The sequence below is a fragment of the Bactrocera tryoni genome, unplaced genomic scaffold (genome assembly GCF_016617805.1).
Source record: "Bactrocera tryoni isolate S06 unplaced genomic scaffold, CSIRO_BtryS06_freeze2 scaffold_7, whole genome shotgun sequence".
NCBI lineage: Eukaryota > Metazoa > Arthropoda > Insecta > Diptera > Tephritidae > Bactrocera > Bactrocera tryoni.
The window spans coordinates 5,535,895-5,553,324 of NW_024396366.1; the positions used below are offsets into that span (position 1 = coordinate 5,535,895).

The 17,430-nt window shown below is 36.7% G+C and overlaps 1 protein-coding gene and 1 pseudogene across 4 annotated transcripts in view; both read right to left on the reverse strand.

Annotated features, from left to right (window-relative positions):
- LOC120781730 (STIP1 homology and U box-containing protein 1) overlaps window positions 1–341 on the reverse strand; it is a 40,244-nt gene extending 39,903 nt beyond the window's left edge. The window contains exons 1-2 of one of the 4 annotated variants that reach the window (XM_040113967.1): window positions 272–341; window positions 19–152 (exon numbers count right to left, since the gene is read on the reverse strand). In XM_040113967.1, coding sequence (XP_039969901.1) covers window positions 19–138 — 120 coding nt within the window. In that variant the 5' untranslated portion in view covers window positions 139–152; window positions 272–341. The other 3 variants (XM_040113966.1, XM_040113968.1, XM_040113969.1) reach the window with 3 other exon arrangements.
- A 15,730-nt stretch (window positions 342–16,071) lies between these two features.
- LOC120781531 lies at window positions 16,072–16,579 on the reverse strand (annotated as a pseudogene).
- Window positions 16,580–17,430: the final 851 nt, after the last annotated feature.

The window sequence follows — 17,430 nt, forward strand, 5'->3', positions numbered from 1 at the left end:
AAATATAAGTAAACTTACAATCGCTTTGGTGTAGCAGCTTACAGCATCATCATATTTTCTTACTACAAACAACTGATTTCCTTGTTCCTTCAACTGCACATCAGAAAGATTCGCAGTTGTATAGGCTAATTTGCTCATTTTGGTAACACTTACTCGAAAGTAAATATTAAAAAAGAGGCTCTTTTAAGATTTTTAAAATAATTTAATTACAATCAACACCTACTGCAAGGCAATTGGATAAAATACGAATTAATTTCTTCTAAATTCTTACCAAGACCCAACAATTTATAAGCAGATAAGTAAATAGAAGAACCAGCTGTTGGTTGCTTATTTAACCCTCTGTGAATCTGATATTTATCGATACATATAACGCAGCATCTCCGCATGCAATAACTATTCCCGACTGACTGTGAATTTACAGGCCTATTCTGAGAAAACCTCTCAACTGATTTGTGAGGTTTATTTTGTAAGTTTATTCTTGCTCAAACCTCACAAGGAAAAAGCACAAAACACTCACCACCTGACTTGAAAAGCACTTTGCTGTGAATCAGCTAGTTTACAAAACAAACAAGGCAAAATAAAGAAATGTAAAACTAAGAAAAGTATGTAATTTATTAAATTCGGTGCATATAAGTATAATAATTAGGTTATTTTTGGGATTTCAAATTTTTAAAGAACAACTCAGAAGCAGCTGCAGCATTACAGCATATTATATAATCAAAAATAGTTTTTTGTTCGCTATTGTATCTAATAATATATACATACATATTTACAAATAAAATCTTGTCCAAATTATTTAAACATAAATATGTATATTTCTTCTTATTCATACTCAGAAGGAAGTAAAATGTACAACGGGCGTAAGTTACATATTTATTGTAATTTGCAAATACTTATATTTATAAAAGATAACGCTTTTGGAATACTCGCTCCATTCTATTTAAATAAGCTAATTGCAAATTTCTCCAAAAGTGTTTAAATTGTCAAAACAAGGATAACCGATTTTGCATTGTGAGGTTTGCTTTCAAACATCACAAATTTGTCAGGTGATTGTTAGCATATGTGCGTTTGAAATCCCCTCAGGAGACGGAAAACCTCACAACTCACACAAACCTCACAAAAGTGAGGGTGGTGATTTTTGTAAAACCACGAGTGCATACGTCCAAGTTCCAAATTTTTTCACTTTAAATGATCCTGTAAGGAGGTATCCTGCCAAAGCGTGCGCATCTTTTTCCAAGCGGTCACCGCAAATTGTGTTGCAATGGCCGAGTTTAAAATATTTTATTCCAAACAAAAAATTCTAATAAAATATTTAATTTTGTATATGAGAAAAAAATTCTTGAAAAAAAGCTGTTCTTCCCGAGGCAACCCATGTAACCCCTTAACAATAACAAAAGAGTTACAAACTGTAAAAAAAAATCAGTGTCAAACTATAAACTTCCGCGGCTTTTACTAACTGTATTCTTGATCTGGAGAACATCCGTCCATACCCGTTTTATTCCTGATTGGGATGGTTTGATCAACTCTACAGTTTTAAGAAAATTTAAAACTTTATTATGTAATGTACGTTTTATAGATAAAATAGCGAGTATATTTTAGAATAGCATCCCTTGTTACGGGGTTAAAGGTCGACGCTTGCAAAATGATAGTCGGTTTAGCCTTCCTTTACGCTCCTCCACTAACAGCGATATGATCTCATAAGCTTAGATCGCTTTTAGGTCGCGGATAGCCAAACGGCCTGTAGTAGCAGGTTAATTGTGAAATACGTGTAAACGAATAAGTAATCCCCGACGATGAGCGGCAGGAGTGGAAAATGCGGTGTAAAAACTAGCAGATCCGCTGAAGGTCCTGTGGCTGTGGCGAATCGACACCGTCACATAGATATATGTGTCCCCCACAACAAAGTCCAGGTGCGTCGTACCCATAATGGGAAGCTTCCTGGTCAGCGTCTATTCGTAGTTTGACCAGTATGGGAGCTGGGGTAGGGACACGGTCTCCGAGAGTACACCTGTTCCTGTCTATTTCATCCTGCTCCCTTACAAACAATACGCTGGAAGAAACAAACAGAATGAAAAGTGATTTAAAACAACTTAATAATAATAATAGCAGCAGCCAGCAGAATTCTAGAAATGGAACTATCCAGGAGAACGCCGACCATTATTGAACTTAGCTTCAAAGCTGACCCCTTCACACAAAAGGCGAGATACTACTCGAAATGAAGAACGCACAAATGATGAACACAGGAGCATATAAAAAGGCGAAATGCAAGGCTCTCAGCAACCAGTCGCAGATAAGAGGCCTAACCCACGAGTTATTAGTGCAGATCCGTGACTTAAACGAAATAACCACTAAAGAAGACACTGCGCCGGCAATACGATCGCAAATTAAAGAACTAAGCTCCTTCGGCGAAAATGCAGTCATAAGCCATTCCGCAAAAGGGCTGCTTGACGCGCATAAGATCAAGATTGGATGGGTGGTCTGCAAAGTAAGGGAAAAGCCGAACATAAGAAAGGGTTTCAGCTGCCTGGAGTATGGCCATCTGGCGTGGGTAGGTACAAGTGAGGGTAGGTACAAGTGACCAAAGCAATTGTTGTGCTAAGTGTGGTGAAAAGGAGCACGTCGCAAAGGAATGTGATAAAAGCCCGTCGTGTAAGCATGTAAAAGCTGCGGGAAAAACGAGACCGGCCATCAGATTGGAAATTGGAAGTGTCCTCTGTATCAAGCGGCGTGTAAAAAGACAATATGAGAGATATCCAAATCAACCAAAACCATTGTGAAGCTGCTCAAGAGCTGCTGAAGCAAACAATTTTCGAAGAAAAGATATACGTTGCGATAGGGTGTGAGCAGTATAAAAATATAAAGATTGGTATATTGATGTCAGACAAAGAAAACAAAGCTGCCATTTGGGCCTTGGGGGGAAACGCATTCTAAGATAAGCCGCTCCTGGGCAGATCTTACTATACGCGATCGAAAATATGTTGAATATATTTCTGCAGCTGCTATATTCCCCCGAGTGTGTTGCAAGGAGATTACGAAAGAATTCTCGATGAACTAGTACGAGACGCCATCACTACCAGGCCAAACGTGATAGTAGGCTAATTGAAAGGGGTAGTAGCTTTACAAATAACCGGGGTAATGCTATGCTCAAAGCATTTTCTTTGTTAGACGTCGTGCTGCTCAATACCGGCGGTAGAAATACTTTTGTGAATAATGGACGCCGATCGATAATAGATATTACGTTCGCCAGTAGCACGCTGGTTCGATCTGCAAATTGGAAAGTGTGCGACTTGTATGCACTTAGCGATCATCTGGCCATCTTGCTGGAAATCCGCAAACAAATGAGCCCCCTAAAGCACAAGTGATATAACTCCACTTTTTCTTCTGTCGAGATATTAAAAGGTTTGCTAAAAGTTGTATATAAAAATCAATATTGAACTTTTGGACTACTTTTTTCAATAAAACTTCAGAGAAAGGTCTTATTTAACTTAAATTGATGTTTTTGAAACTTTTTGTCCATTAACTCTTGTTTTATCGAGTACCGAAAATTAATTATACCATTTGGGCTGTAAATGGTTTTAAGATTTCATTTAACTTATAAATAGTTTGAAATCTGTTTCGTTTTCTCATCTAATTTTTCATGTATTATCAACAAAAAATCTTAAATTTATTTCATTATTGACAGTCACTTCGTCACTTTCTTGAGATTCTTCCTGAAGTGGGCCAACATCTTCAGCAGTCTCACTAGTAACAAGCCCCTCGAGATAATTGTGGTGTACTGGAGGGATGTATGGCAGCAAGTCCATCATATCTTTCCTTTTTTCTTTTGAAATAGGCCGAGCTCTTGTGTACAGCTTAAAGTGTAAACACAATGGCTACGACAGACTGCAAACTACATCTGTCAAATATTAAAATACACACGTTCTTATGGGCAGTGTTATTTTGACAGCTGCACGACTACACGACTGCAGGCCGACAGTTGTCGTTCTCGCTAACTTCAATATCCTCCTATTTTTGCCAACGACAGTACGACGACAGTAGAGTTGACAGTAGAATGGAAGATAGAAAGAGGAGGTAGAGTGGTGATGCCACTAATATGTAAAATGTAAAATTATTCACAGCTCTAACAAACTTGATGTTATTTTACAAATAAAAGCATAAAATAGCTATATTATAGCTCTATTATATCATTTGTAATAACAAGTGATAATTTAAAGCAAAAATATTTACCTATTTACTTATTTTTTGCATAAAATCACTTTGAACAAAATATTAAAATTTCATTGAAGTGAAAGGTATTAGTATGGCCACAACGAAATTGTGTACAGGACAACTGCGTTGTTTTGTGTACATGCCGGCCATTGCGTTGTTGTTGCTTCTCAAAATGTACATGTAGTAAGATGAACAACGACGTTTTCAGTTCACTGTCGTGCCGCTGCAGTCTGTCGTAGCCATTGTGTTTACACTTTTACCCTGATCAATGGTGCAAACATTAACCGGTCGTCCTTTTTTTCCTGCTGGCTTGAAATCCAATGTTGAAAACGCCATATCTTCAGATAGAGTTTCCTTATGTAGGAAGACCGATTCGTTTCGTGGTTGCGTCCGAACTGAACTGCTTTATTTTTCTCCTTTCATGTCGCCAGTTACAAGTTTTTAAAAATTAAATCAGGGTTGCTTATTCGAGTAACATTAAAATAAGGTATGATACAAATTCAAAATTACATCAGGGTTGCTTATTCGGATAACATTAAAATAAGTTATGATACAAATTCGAAATTACATCAGGGTTGCTTATTCGGATAACATTAAAATAAGTTATGATACAAATTCAAAATTACATCAGGGTTGCTTATTCGATTAATATTAAAATAAAGCATAATACAAATTCAAAAATACAACAGGATTGCTTATTCAAGTAACATCAAAATAAGGTAACGATACAACATAATACAGTAATCATATTTACATTGCTACAATTCGGCCGTCCTGACCATGAGATCACCTGATCTCAAGTGACTGAGTAGACTTCACGTCCTTTGAACCATGGTTTTATATTTCCAACTGCCCATACCCCGTGGTATGGGACTCGAGACTGTTGAAAACCGTCGACATCTCTAAGTAAGTAACGATCGTTTCGTAAAACTTTTTCAATACAATACGGTCCCTTAAATTTAGGAATCAGTTTTTTAGACACCCCTATGTGAGAATCGAAATTTTTTATAACCACATAATCTCCCTTTACATATTTTCTTGGCGCTCGCCTTTTTTTATTAACAAAGTTTGTATTATACTGTTGCAACTGTTCTTGTTTTACACTTGCCTTCTCACGAATATCCTGTAAAGTTCGATTTTCACATGACTTTTCAAGTTCTCTTAAGTTTTCTTTTAGCGAATCAACAATTTCACCTCTTTGATTTACACCGAACAACATTACGCTCGGGTGCTCCCCGGTTGTCCTATGTATCGTGTTATTAAAAGCATGCTCTATACTTTCTATTACCGCATTCAAGTTGTATCGTTTATCTGTATTTAACATTTTTGATATCATTGGTCCCAAACTCCTATTTACCCGCTCTACCTGACCATTTGCCTGTGGAGAACCTGTAGCGATCTTAATATGCTGAACCGAGTTTTGTTCTAAAAATTCTTTAAATTCACCAGATGTAAAACAACTTCCTCTATCAGACACAATGCATTTAGGACGACTATAAATCCGGAAATAACTTTGCAACGCTTGAATCGCTTCTCTAGTATTTGTTGTTTTGGTAGGGTAAAGTCTGACAAACTTTGTAAATGCATCAATGACGACAAAAATGTGTTTCGTTTTTAATGAGTTATCAATCGGACCGAAGTGGTCAATGTGAACAACTTCAAAAGGAATTCTTCCTTTTGGAATGCTGTGTAAAAAACCCTCCTGCGCCCCACTTTTGGAAGAGAATACAATACATTTCAAGCAATTTTTTATGTGTCTATCAACCTTTTCTCTCAACTTAGGGAACCAATAGCTTTTCGATATTAATTCTACTACTTTATCTATTCCAACATGGCCAACCTCGTCATGATATTTGTAAATTACATTACCCTCCATATCTTGTGGAACACAAAATAAAACTCTGCCATCAATTTTTTTTCTATACAAAACCCCATTTCTCATCTCAAATAATCTATGTTCTTTTTCTTCTAATAGTTTTTTCCACTTTTTTAAATTCTCGTCTCTTCCTTGGCATATAATCAAATTTTCCTCAAAGGTATTTGTTTCTACTACTAGAATATTACTGGACCGACTTAGAGCATCAACATGCTGCATGTGTTTTCCCGCTCGATGCTCCAGCGTATAATTGAAGTTTTGTAACTCTAAAGCCCATCGTGAAAGAAATGTACTTAAATAATAGTACTTAAAGTCAAAATTAAGGGTTTACTAATGTCAGTGCAATTTAAACATAATTGTATTTTAATATTATGAAGTTATATATTCTCCATTTTGATCTAATATCTTTTGTCAACTCTCAGGCAAGAGATTGATTTCACTCTCATAAAATTGCTGATTCTTGCAGGGACAAAACTGGTCCAAGTGGTATTTTTGTTTTGCAGATACCAGAACAAGTATTAGTCCGAAGGTACTAAGTATGGAGAATATGGTAGGCTTATTCAAGCTTCAAAAGCTTTTGGAGAGACATCAGACTTGTATAAAGCTTCGCATCAACTTTGCGGAACACTACTCCTTTTCTATTGATCAATTTTGGCATCTTTTGTTTGAGTGCATCACTCAATTTGTCCAGCTGATCACAAAATTCTTCAGAATTAATCGTGGTATTATCGGACAAAAGCACAAAATAAACGATCCCTTTGAAATCGCGCCACACAGACAATAAACCTTGTTTTGGTGACTATCGGCTTTCGAAGTGGTTTGAGTTGGTTCATCCTTTTTAGACCAGGTTTTTGTAACTGCAGAAAACATTCGTGGAGAAATTTCGAGGAATAGTGCCGTGCTGACCGAATGTCGTGGGCTTTTAAAAAAGGTAAGAAGATGTATACCTTTTTAAACCAGGATCTCTTACGCTTTATATACTTGTAAACAACCCACATCTCTTCACCAATAACAATGCACTTTAACAATTTATTACTTCTTTGAGGTTTGATAAGCAAATCGAAATTGATCCTTGATGTTTCATGTGCTTGTGAACGGTCGCGTTAATCAAATTTAATCTTTCGGCAATCCCTTAAGTTGTGATGATTTGGATCCCGCAACGACTTTATTTTATCCACACCGGATTCAAAAGTAATTCCAGGACGTAGAACATCCTTAAGATCGAAATTGCCGGAACCAAAGCTATCGACCATCCTTTGGCATTGACGTTCAGTCAACACATATTTTCAACATCGCATTGCTTGAACAGCGTTTTTATCTTTTGATAATACGATGTTTGAATTGTAATATCAAACTGTTAAACCCAAATAAGAATCTTTAAGTTCATACCTTTGGTGAGGGAAAAATGAAGACTTATTTGAGCTGAGAAATGTTTCACTCTAATCTTTTTTTGTATTTTTAAGCTTCTTATACTATTTTGGAAATCTTACGTATCTAATGAAATATATGGGTATGTACTGCACACCACATGGGCCCTGCCAACCATGAGCGGGTAAAAAACCAGATAGTCAGTGGGTAATCCATAGGGTAATCATGTGTACTTTAACATAGGCCGAGCGACAATTTTCCCCACTCACGTACGTATACATGTGATCATACATCTTTGTTGCGCTCATTCAGCAGTGTCATATAAAAAAGTATATCTGTCCTGCTCTAATATCCCCAATCGACGGCTGATGCAGGGTTGCATTTTCTCTTTTTAAATAGCTGATGCAGGGTAGCATTTTTTGATTCCTACTTTAAAATTTCTTAAAATTTCAAACTAAACTTTTAATTTTCAAAATTTTTATTTTATTTTATTTTTTATATGTTTACAAAAAATTTATTACAATTTATATAAATAAAAATACATTTAATTTAAAAAATATTTAATATCTGAAAAAAGATTAAATAAAGAAAAGAATTTTTAAAACCTGAAAATAAAAGAGTGGAAAAATATTATAAAACACAAATTCCTGTAAATAAAATAAAGGTTATTAAAACCTGAAAATAAAAGAGTGGAAAAATATTATAAAACACAAATTCCTGTAAATAAAATAAAGGTTATTAAAACCTGAAAATAAAAGAGTGGAAAAATATTATAAAAGACAAATACCTGAAAATAAAATAAAGATTATTAATACCTGAAAATAAATAATAATTACATTGAAGAAAGATTAATTGTATAAAATGATAATAATATCTGAAAAAAAAGATTAATATTATCTGAAAGAATAAAATGTATTAAATACAAATAGAATTTACTCTGAAAGCCAAGATTAATTAAATAATAATAGTGATAAAATCTGAAAAGAAAGAATAATTAAATAAAAATCATAATAATATCTGAAATAAAAGAATAATATTATCTGATTATTTAAAATATAAAGCAAACATTTGATTTCACATATTATATTGGATTGTGAAGGCCGCCTTAAACGCATAAAATACATACTTATGTACATATGTAATTATTTTTGCGTATTATGTTGAACTGCGCAATCCAATTTCAAACAACACACACTTTTTCTCACATACTTATTTAACAATTTAATTTTGCTGCTTCTGATGATATTGGTGCAGCTGCTAATTCCAATGCTATAAAAACAAATGAAGAAATTATTTGCAAATTATTTAAAAAAAAATCATTCACTTACCTTCTTGTTGTACGAGCAGGAGGCTTACGATAGTACGATCACGAATGACATGCGTCTTTCAATCGTTTTTTTATTACCCTTTTTGGGATTTTCCTTTGTCACTATTGACAATAATATTTTCTCCTTCGCACTCATTCAAATAAATCAAGAGATGAAAGAAACTTTCATCGCATTTAGGTAAACAAAAAATAACCCGAAAATGTGCGTTGGTGTTAGTGTATAGAAAAAAAATGTGTAGTTGTATTGGAATATTTGTCTCAAGCGGGTAGCCGTGGTTGGCAGGGGGGGGGAGTTGTTTTTAACTATACAATGCAATACATGTGTGTGTTATCATATTATTTATGCTGTATGGTTTGGGTTGTTCTTAAGTGCACATGTGCATTTGTAATCAATTGCCCATACCTAAATAAATATGTTTGTATTTTATTTCTTGAGTGCATGCGTATTGCATATAAATGCATACGTGTCTCATATAAATGTATGTGTGTTGCACATAACTGCATTTATATTAATGTGTTTATTTATGTACGTTTTGAATTGTCTCTGCCTTATGGAATATGTGTGGACTGTATAATTTATTACAATAGTTAGAATTACATATTTTTTATCTTATGTAAGATGCGTAAAATATATAAAAATTTTTAAATATTTTGCAACATGTTCAGTTTTGAACAAACGGTAAAGCGATTAAATGTGAAGTGGGCTGCGAAAAATTCTGCTGCCATCAAACGAAATTACTGAACGAACAACCCAATATTCCATACATAAACTTGATCTCTTTTTTACACGTTTAAATGGGACAGTGAATTAAGATCAATAAAAAAGAAATCCGTAAAAAAAATGGAAAAGGTATAAAAAATATCTCATTTTACATGTAAATCTATCTATTCGTACAGTCAGAATTTACACAATTAAAACACTGTACATTTTCATGGTATTATATATGTAGGAGGAAATAATATAGGACAGGTGGCAGTGTTGTCACTGAACGAATAAAATGTCGTTCAGATGGCAACACTGTAACTCAGCTGTTTATTGACGAAGTGTCCATCAGCAGCCATCATTGTAACGGTCCATATGGATCATGCTTTCTGTATTCGAAATTAAGATTCAAAGTGTAAACACAATGACTGCGACAGACTGCAGCAGCACGACAGTGAACTGAAAACGTCGTTGTTCATCTTACTACATGTACATTTTGAGAAGCAACAACAACACAATGGCCGGCATGTACACAAAACAACGCAGTTGTCCATTTTGTATGTACACAATTTCGTTGTGGTCAAAATAACACTGCCCTTAAGAACGTGTGTATTTTAATATTGGACAGATGTAGTTTGCAGTCTGTCGCCGTCTATGTGTTTACACTTTCATTGTTCAAGTATTAGTCGTTAAGTGTGGTCGACAAGAATAAGTAAAAGAAAACGTTGTGTCACGTCGCCGCGTGAAATTAAAGTGCGAATAAACTAAAGAAAGAATAAACCAAATTGAATAAATTAAGAACACGGTGGTTTTTGTTTTAAAATGAATCCCATATTTGGGGGCTCGTCGGGGATAGTGTCCGTAAAGTGTTGTGCGGTTACATCAATAATTAAAACTAAAACTGTAAACTTTTTTTTGAAATAAACAATCTTTTTTTGTGAATTGACAATTGTGAGGGGCTGTACTGGCGCGCTAACTGGTAGTCAGCACAGTTCTATCTAGAAATTTTCCTAACGGTGAAAAACCGTAGATGGGCGCATAAGACGCGCAAAGCAAAGCCTAAGTAGCAGAACAACGCAACAGCTAGCAGCAGAACAACACAACAGCTAGCAGCAGAACAACGCAGCAGGAGCAGACAGCAAAGCATCGTAGCAGTAGGCGGCGCACGAAGAAAGCTGAACAACGGCAGCAGAGAAACGGGAGTTAAGATAAGTTATAATGATTTTGTAGTTAGTTGAGTAGAAGAGTGTTTTATTTGCACTCAGTTGCGATGTAATGTAGTAGAATGCGTAGCTCTTAGTTTGTAAGCAAAAACGAAATGTATATTTGCTTCTAAGAAACATATGTAATTAAATTTGTAAAAGCGTATCCGTAATTTGAATTTTTATAAGAGTTAAGAGAAAAAATAAATTTGTAAGATGGACGCTGAAACCATTAGGGCAATGACGGTAGAGACGTTAAAAGAAAAACTAAGAGAATTAGGGTTGTGCGTTACGGGTAGGAAAAAGGAGTTGCAACTGCGTTTGCTACAACATTTAGTTTTTTGTGATGAACAAGATGAAGGGGGGTGCGACGACGAATCGGAAAATTCGTTGTACGTGGATGTAAATGCTGCCCCATCGAATTCGCAAAGGGTGTCATTTTCGTTGCGTGACATTAAAGACAGTGTTTCAGATTTTTTTGGTGATGATACTTGCGATGTTCGTCACTGGGTTGAGGAATTTGATGATATGGATAACACGGTCGGTTGGAATAATTTATATTGTATACGCTAAACAACTACTTAAGGGAACAGCGAAATTATTTGTACGTGGATTAGTAGGAGTAAGATATTGGGCTAGCTTAAAGCGTTCTCTTATCGATGAGTTTTGTGAAAAATTATGTGCGTCTGAAGTGCATCAAATATTAAGAAACCGGCGTAAACAGCCAAAAGAAAGTTTTCATGAATACTTTTATGCTATTTTAGAATTGGGGCAGCAAATCTCCTTAGATGAAAGAAGCGTAGTAGAGCATTTCGTGGATGGCATACCAGATGTTAAGGCAAATAAGAGTGTGTTATATCAAGCCAAAACGGTGAGCGAATTAAAAGAACAAACTCGCATATACGAGAAAGTTAGAAGTGTACAAACTACAGTAGGCAAAGGATGCTTGGAACGGTTCGCTACAGAGAGTAAAGAATCGTTGAAAAATACGTGTTTTAAATGTGACAAGGAAGGTCATATAGCAAGAGCCTGTCCGGAGGCTAGGTCAAGTAATATCGTTTGCTTTAAGTGCAAACAGAAGGGGCATTATTCTCATCAGTGTAAAGAACTCTATAAGTCGCTCATAATTCTCGTCCTGCTGTATGGTGCAGAGGCTTGGGCGATGACAACAACCGATGAGTCGACGTTACGAGTTTTCGAGAGAAAAATTCTGCGAAAGATTTATGGTCCTTTTCGCATTGGCCACGGCGAATATCGCCTTCGATGGAACGATAAGCTGTACGAGATATACGACGACATTGACATAGTTCAGCGAATTAAAAGACAGCGGCTACGCTGGCTAGGTCATGTTGTCCGGATGGATGAAAACACTCCAGCTCTGAAAGTATTCGACGCAGTACCCGCCGGGGGAAGCAGAGGAAGAGGAAGGCCTCCACTCCGTTGGAAGGACCAAGTGGAGAAGGACCTGACTTCGCTTGGAATATCCAATTGGCGCCAAGTTGCGAAAAGAAGAAACGACTGGCGCGCTGTTGTTAACTCGGCTATAATCGCGTAAGCGGTGTCTACGCCAATTAAGAAGAAGAAGAAGTAAAGAACAAAGGGATAAGGCGATAAAAAGTAAACAGGTAAATACAATTGATAACAAAGTAGAAACGTCTACCAAAAAAGGTGGAATGATCAACTATCAATGGTTTTACCTTCAGTACACTAGGGGATACAGGATGTATCGTTTGTATCATGAGGTACGATACCTTAGTGATGTTAGGAGATATAAAGCTAATTGGAGAAAAACAAAAACTGTTCGGTGTAGGTAAAGGCGTGCTTACGACATTAGGCAGCTTTACAGCCGATATTTCAATAGAAGAGTTGTCATTAAATGTAACATTTCACGTGGTTAGGGAAAATGATATTCCGAATGCAGCCATAATAGGAAATAATGTACTTCACGGTGTTGAGTTAGTTTTTAGAGAAGGTAGTGTTGAGTTCAGGAAACTTGTGAGGACTGCTGAGGAGGCAGCGAAGTACACAGGGATCGGGGAGATCTCTGGGGGTGCGTGTGGTGGAGCTGAAGAGTTTGGGTCAGCCCACCAGGGTGCATGCAGGGATGCTGAAGTGTTTGTGTCAGATCACCGGGGTGCAAATGGTGATATTGAAGGGTTTGTGTCAACTCACCGTGAGGTAAGAGACTATGGGAATAGTCAAGTTGAAGTTTTCAAGGAACAAAAGGACATTACCGAACCGGTATTAGAAACGAGGTCGGAAGTCATGGATAACAATGGGTTAAGCAAAGAGTTTAGGGTATTGTGTTCAATTGAAACGGCAATGTCTGAGGAGTCAGATAAAGTGGATCTATCGCATCTACCGATAGACGAGGCTAAAGTAGTTAGCAGTTGGGTTAATAGTTATTATCCTAGGAAGTCGAGTAAAACGCCAGTACAGATGAAATTGTTATTAAAGGATGAGAAACCGATATTTCAGCGGCCACGTGGAGTGTTGCAGGCGGATCAAAGATGTATTGATGAGGAGGTAGCGCGTATGCTTAAAGAGGGTATTATTCAGGATAGTGTGTCGGAATACGCGTCCCCAGTTGTGTAAGTTACAAAGAAAAACGGAGCAAAACGGTTTTGTTGTGATTATCGCAAGATAAACGAAAAAATAATTAGGGACAATTTCCCAATGACAGTGGTGGACGAAGCATTAGACAAATTACAGGGTACAAGAGTCTTCACCACATTGGACTTGAAGAACGGATTATATCATGTGCCAATAGAACCAGGGTCTCGAAAATACACGTCTTTTGTAACTCAGAACGGCCAATATGAGTTTTGTTTCGTGCCATTTGGTATTAATAATTAGCCGGTGGTATTTTGTCGATACATACGAGCAGTATTCCAGAACATGCTTGCGGATGGAACAGTCATAATATACATGGACGATATCGTCATTCCGGCCAAGGATGATATCGAAAGTTGAGAGAAGTTGGAAAAGGTATTAAGGCATGCAAGTGAAAACGGTTTGCATATTAGATGGGAGAAATGCCAAATTCTAAGGAGAAAGATTAATTTTTTGGGGTTCATTGTGGAGAATGGGGCAATTTTGCCTTCAGAAGAGAAGACTAAGGCAGGCAGTGCCAGTACCAACTAGTAAGAAAGAATTACCACGATTCTTACGGTTAACTTCATATTTCAGGCGTTTCATCCAAAATTATGCAGTTAATGCGAAACCGCTAACAGATATGCTTCGTCAGGACGAAAAGTTTGGGTTGAGGGAAGAATAACTCTAAGCCATTCAAGAGCTGAAGCGTGCGTTAGTAAATGCGCCCGCATTGAAACTTTTCAATCCACGTGCAGAGGTGCATGCTGATGCGTCAAAATTTGGTTACGGCGCAGTCTTACTACAAAGAGATTCAGAAGACAATCTGTTACATCCCATCGAATATATGAGTCGTAAAACAACAAGGGCGGAAGAAAAATATAGTGATTTTGAACATGAGGTTCTGACAGCTATAAAAGCATTACAGAAATGGCGTATATACTTAAGAGATATTCAGTTTAAAATAGTTAGCTATTGTAACGCTTTCGCTATGACAGTCAAGAAACAAGACGTACCAGACAGAATCATGACGTGGGCAATGTACCTACAAGAATATAATTATGTGGCTGAACATAGGTCAGAAACTCGCATGAGACACGTAGATGCTCTTAGTCGCGCATACTGCTTATTAGGAGAAGACTCGTTAAAGTTTAGGATAAAAGAGGCGCAAATGCAGGATGATTGGATAAGAGCAGTGCGGAAAATTGTGGAAGTAGAATCATACGAAAACTTTTTTTTAAGAAATTACTTACTTTACAACGACTCTGTAAAAGAATTGTTGGTGGTATCATCCAGTATGAAAGAAGAAATTATAAAGTTAGCACATAGCCAGGGTCATTTTGCAGCAAAAAGAACACAGGAGCTGGTAGAGAGAAATTATAATATACCAAACTTGAGCAAAAAAGTACAAAATGTAGTAACTTCGTGTGTAGAGTGCATAGTAATAGACGCAAAAAGGGGAAAGAAAGAGGGCTTGTTGACACCAATCGACAAAACTTGTGAACCATTAGGTACTTACCATATTGACCATGTGGGTCCATTAACCGAAACACGGAAAAAGTATAATCATATTTTAGTCATAATAGACGCATTTTCGACATTCGTTTGGTTGTACCCAACGAAATCAACCGGGGTGGAAGAGGTAATCAATAAATTAGAGAAACAATCCTCAGTTTTCGGCAACCCGAAACGGATTATAACGGACAGAGGAGCGGCTTTTACGTCAAAAGCGTTTAACGAATACTGCACAAAGGAGGGCATACAACACCTGTTGATTGCAACCGGTGTTCCGCGAGGCAACGGACAGGTAAAACGTAAAACGCATTCACAGAACCGTTGTTCCAATGCTGTCTAGGAAATGTCAAAGTAACCCAACCCAGTGGTGCAACCACGTCGCAAAAGTACAACAGATTTTAAATAACACTGTACCGCGCAGTACGAAAATGTCACCTTTTAGAATTCTTACAGGACTAAACATGCGAGTAGTAGATTATCCAGACTTACATGAAATTTTAAAAGATCTCGAAATAGAGGAATTGAATTTAGAACGTGATTCATTAAGAAAGAGTGCTCATGAAAATATAGAGAAAATACAAAAAGAGAACTGTAAGACATTTAATCAAAAAAGGAAAGAAAGCCGTGAATACAACATATTAGATTTGGTAGCTATTAAGAAAACTCAGTTTGGGGTGGCTACGAAATTATGACCGAAGTATTTAGGACCGTACAGGGTAGTCGCCAAACTAAACCATGACCGATACGAGGTTGACAAAGTAGGAAATACGGAAGGACCAAAGAATACCACTACAGTGGCAGAAAACATGAAAAGGTGGACTTAATTATTCGAGATCGAATAATAGGTCAGGACGGCCGATTGTAGGAGGAAATAATATAAGACAGGTGGCAGTGTTGTCACTGAACGAATAAAATGTCGTTCAGATGGCAACACTGTAACTCAGCTGTTTATTAACGAAGTGTCCATCAGCAGCCATCATTGTAACGGTATATATGGATCACACATTCTGTATTTGAAATTAAGATTCATTGTTCAAGTATCAGTCGTCAAGTGTGGTCGACAAGAATAAGTTAAAAGAAAACGTTGTGTAAGCAGTCACGCCGCCGAGTGAAATTAAAGTGCGAATAAACTAAAGAAAGAATAAACCAAATTGAATAAATTAAGAACACGGTGGTTTTTGTTTTAAAATGAATCCCACATATATGTATTACTTTTAAAAGAACAAACAAAAATATTCTGGGAATGAAAATAATAAATTTCAAAGTTCACGTTTATGATTTAAAAAAAATCCGCCATTAATATCTATGTCTTCTTTGCTTTAACTTCTTCATATAGCTCACGCTAGCATTTATCCGCTTCATTTAATTGGCGCAGAAATCATGCAGACCGTTCTCTGTTTGGGTCCAAGTTGAGGATATGATTTTCTAATTCCGTCGCCATTTTTAACCCATTTTGGATCAATGCTGCAGTAAGACCAGCAGCGCTGGAATGTTCTCCCTTTCCTCATTCTCTTCGCTATCATTACCATCGTTTTCGTTAAAATTTAACAAAATCTCCTGGTCTGAAATAATAAAGTTTTCGAAAAGCTCATTAATATCTTCAATGTATATATCGTGCAATCCTCCTCCTCCGATTGTGTGGGAAACTTGGAAAATATCGGCATATGCAGATAATGTCTCATTCTCAGGTTTTTTCCGCACTTGTTTAAAGTGGTTTTCTTAATTTCTCTAACAGACGACGCAATGCAGTCTATGCCGTACTTTAATTCGAACGCTTTCCACGAAGATACATATATTCATTTCGTTATTTAAAAGGTGGGTTCCAAAGTAAACAGGACTTTAAAAAAAACAGAACAAATGGTTTTTTCGGCAAAATCAATTTATTTTATTCAAAATAGTCTCCTTCTGCTTCAATTGCACGGTCCAAAAGCATGTCGAGCGAGTGTTTTAGCTCGTTGGCCGGTATGGCCGCCAGTATACTGATGCGAGCCGTTTGAATGGCCTCTACGTCTGCATAACGCTTTCCTTTCATGGGCAAATGCATTTTTCCGAAAAGGAAGAAGTCGCACGATGCCATATCAGGTGAATACGGGGAGTGGTTAAAGGTTAAAATGTGATTTTGGTCAAATAATCGGTCACAACGTCAAATCGAATGTTGGATTCTGAGCAATTTTTGGTCGTCATCTAATTTGCGCCGAACAAACCGTGCGCACACCTTTCGTAAGCCCAAATGTACGGTCAAAATGCGATAAATCGATGTCTTAGAGATGTTCAATTCCATTTCCATGAATTTCAATGATGATTTCAGCTGATTTCGATGGAATTTCCGGTGATCACGGAATTTGATTGGCCCACATGTTGATCGTCATTTATGTCCTCACTACCACTTTGAAAGCGTTGAAACCACTCGTGCACTCTGCTACGGGATAGGCAATCATCGTCATAAACTTGTTTCATCAATTGAAACGTTTCGGCAAAAGTTTTACCAATTTTATAACAAAATTTAATGTTGGCTCTTTGTTCGAAGCTCATATTCGTACCGATAACACAAACATACTGACACTTAAAACGTAATAACTTCACTTCCAAACAATGAAACATCTTGATCGTTATTTATGTCCTCACGACCACTTTGAAA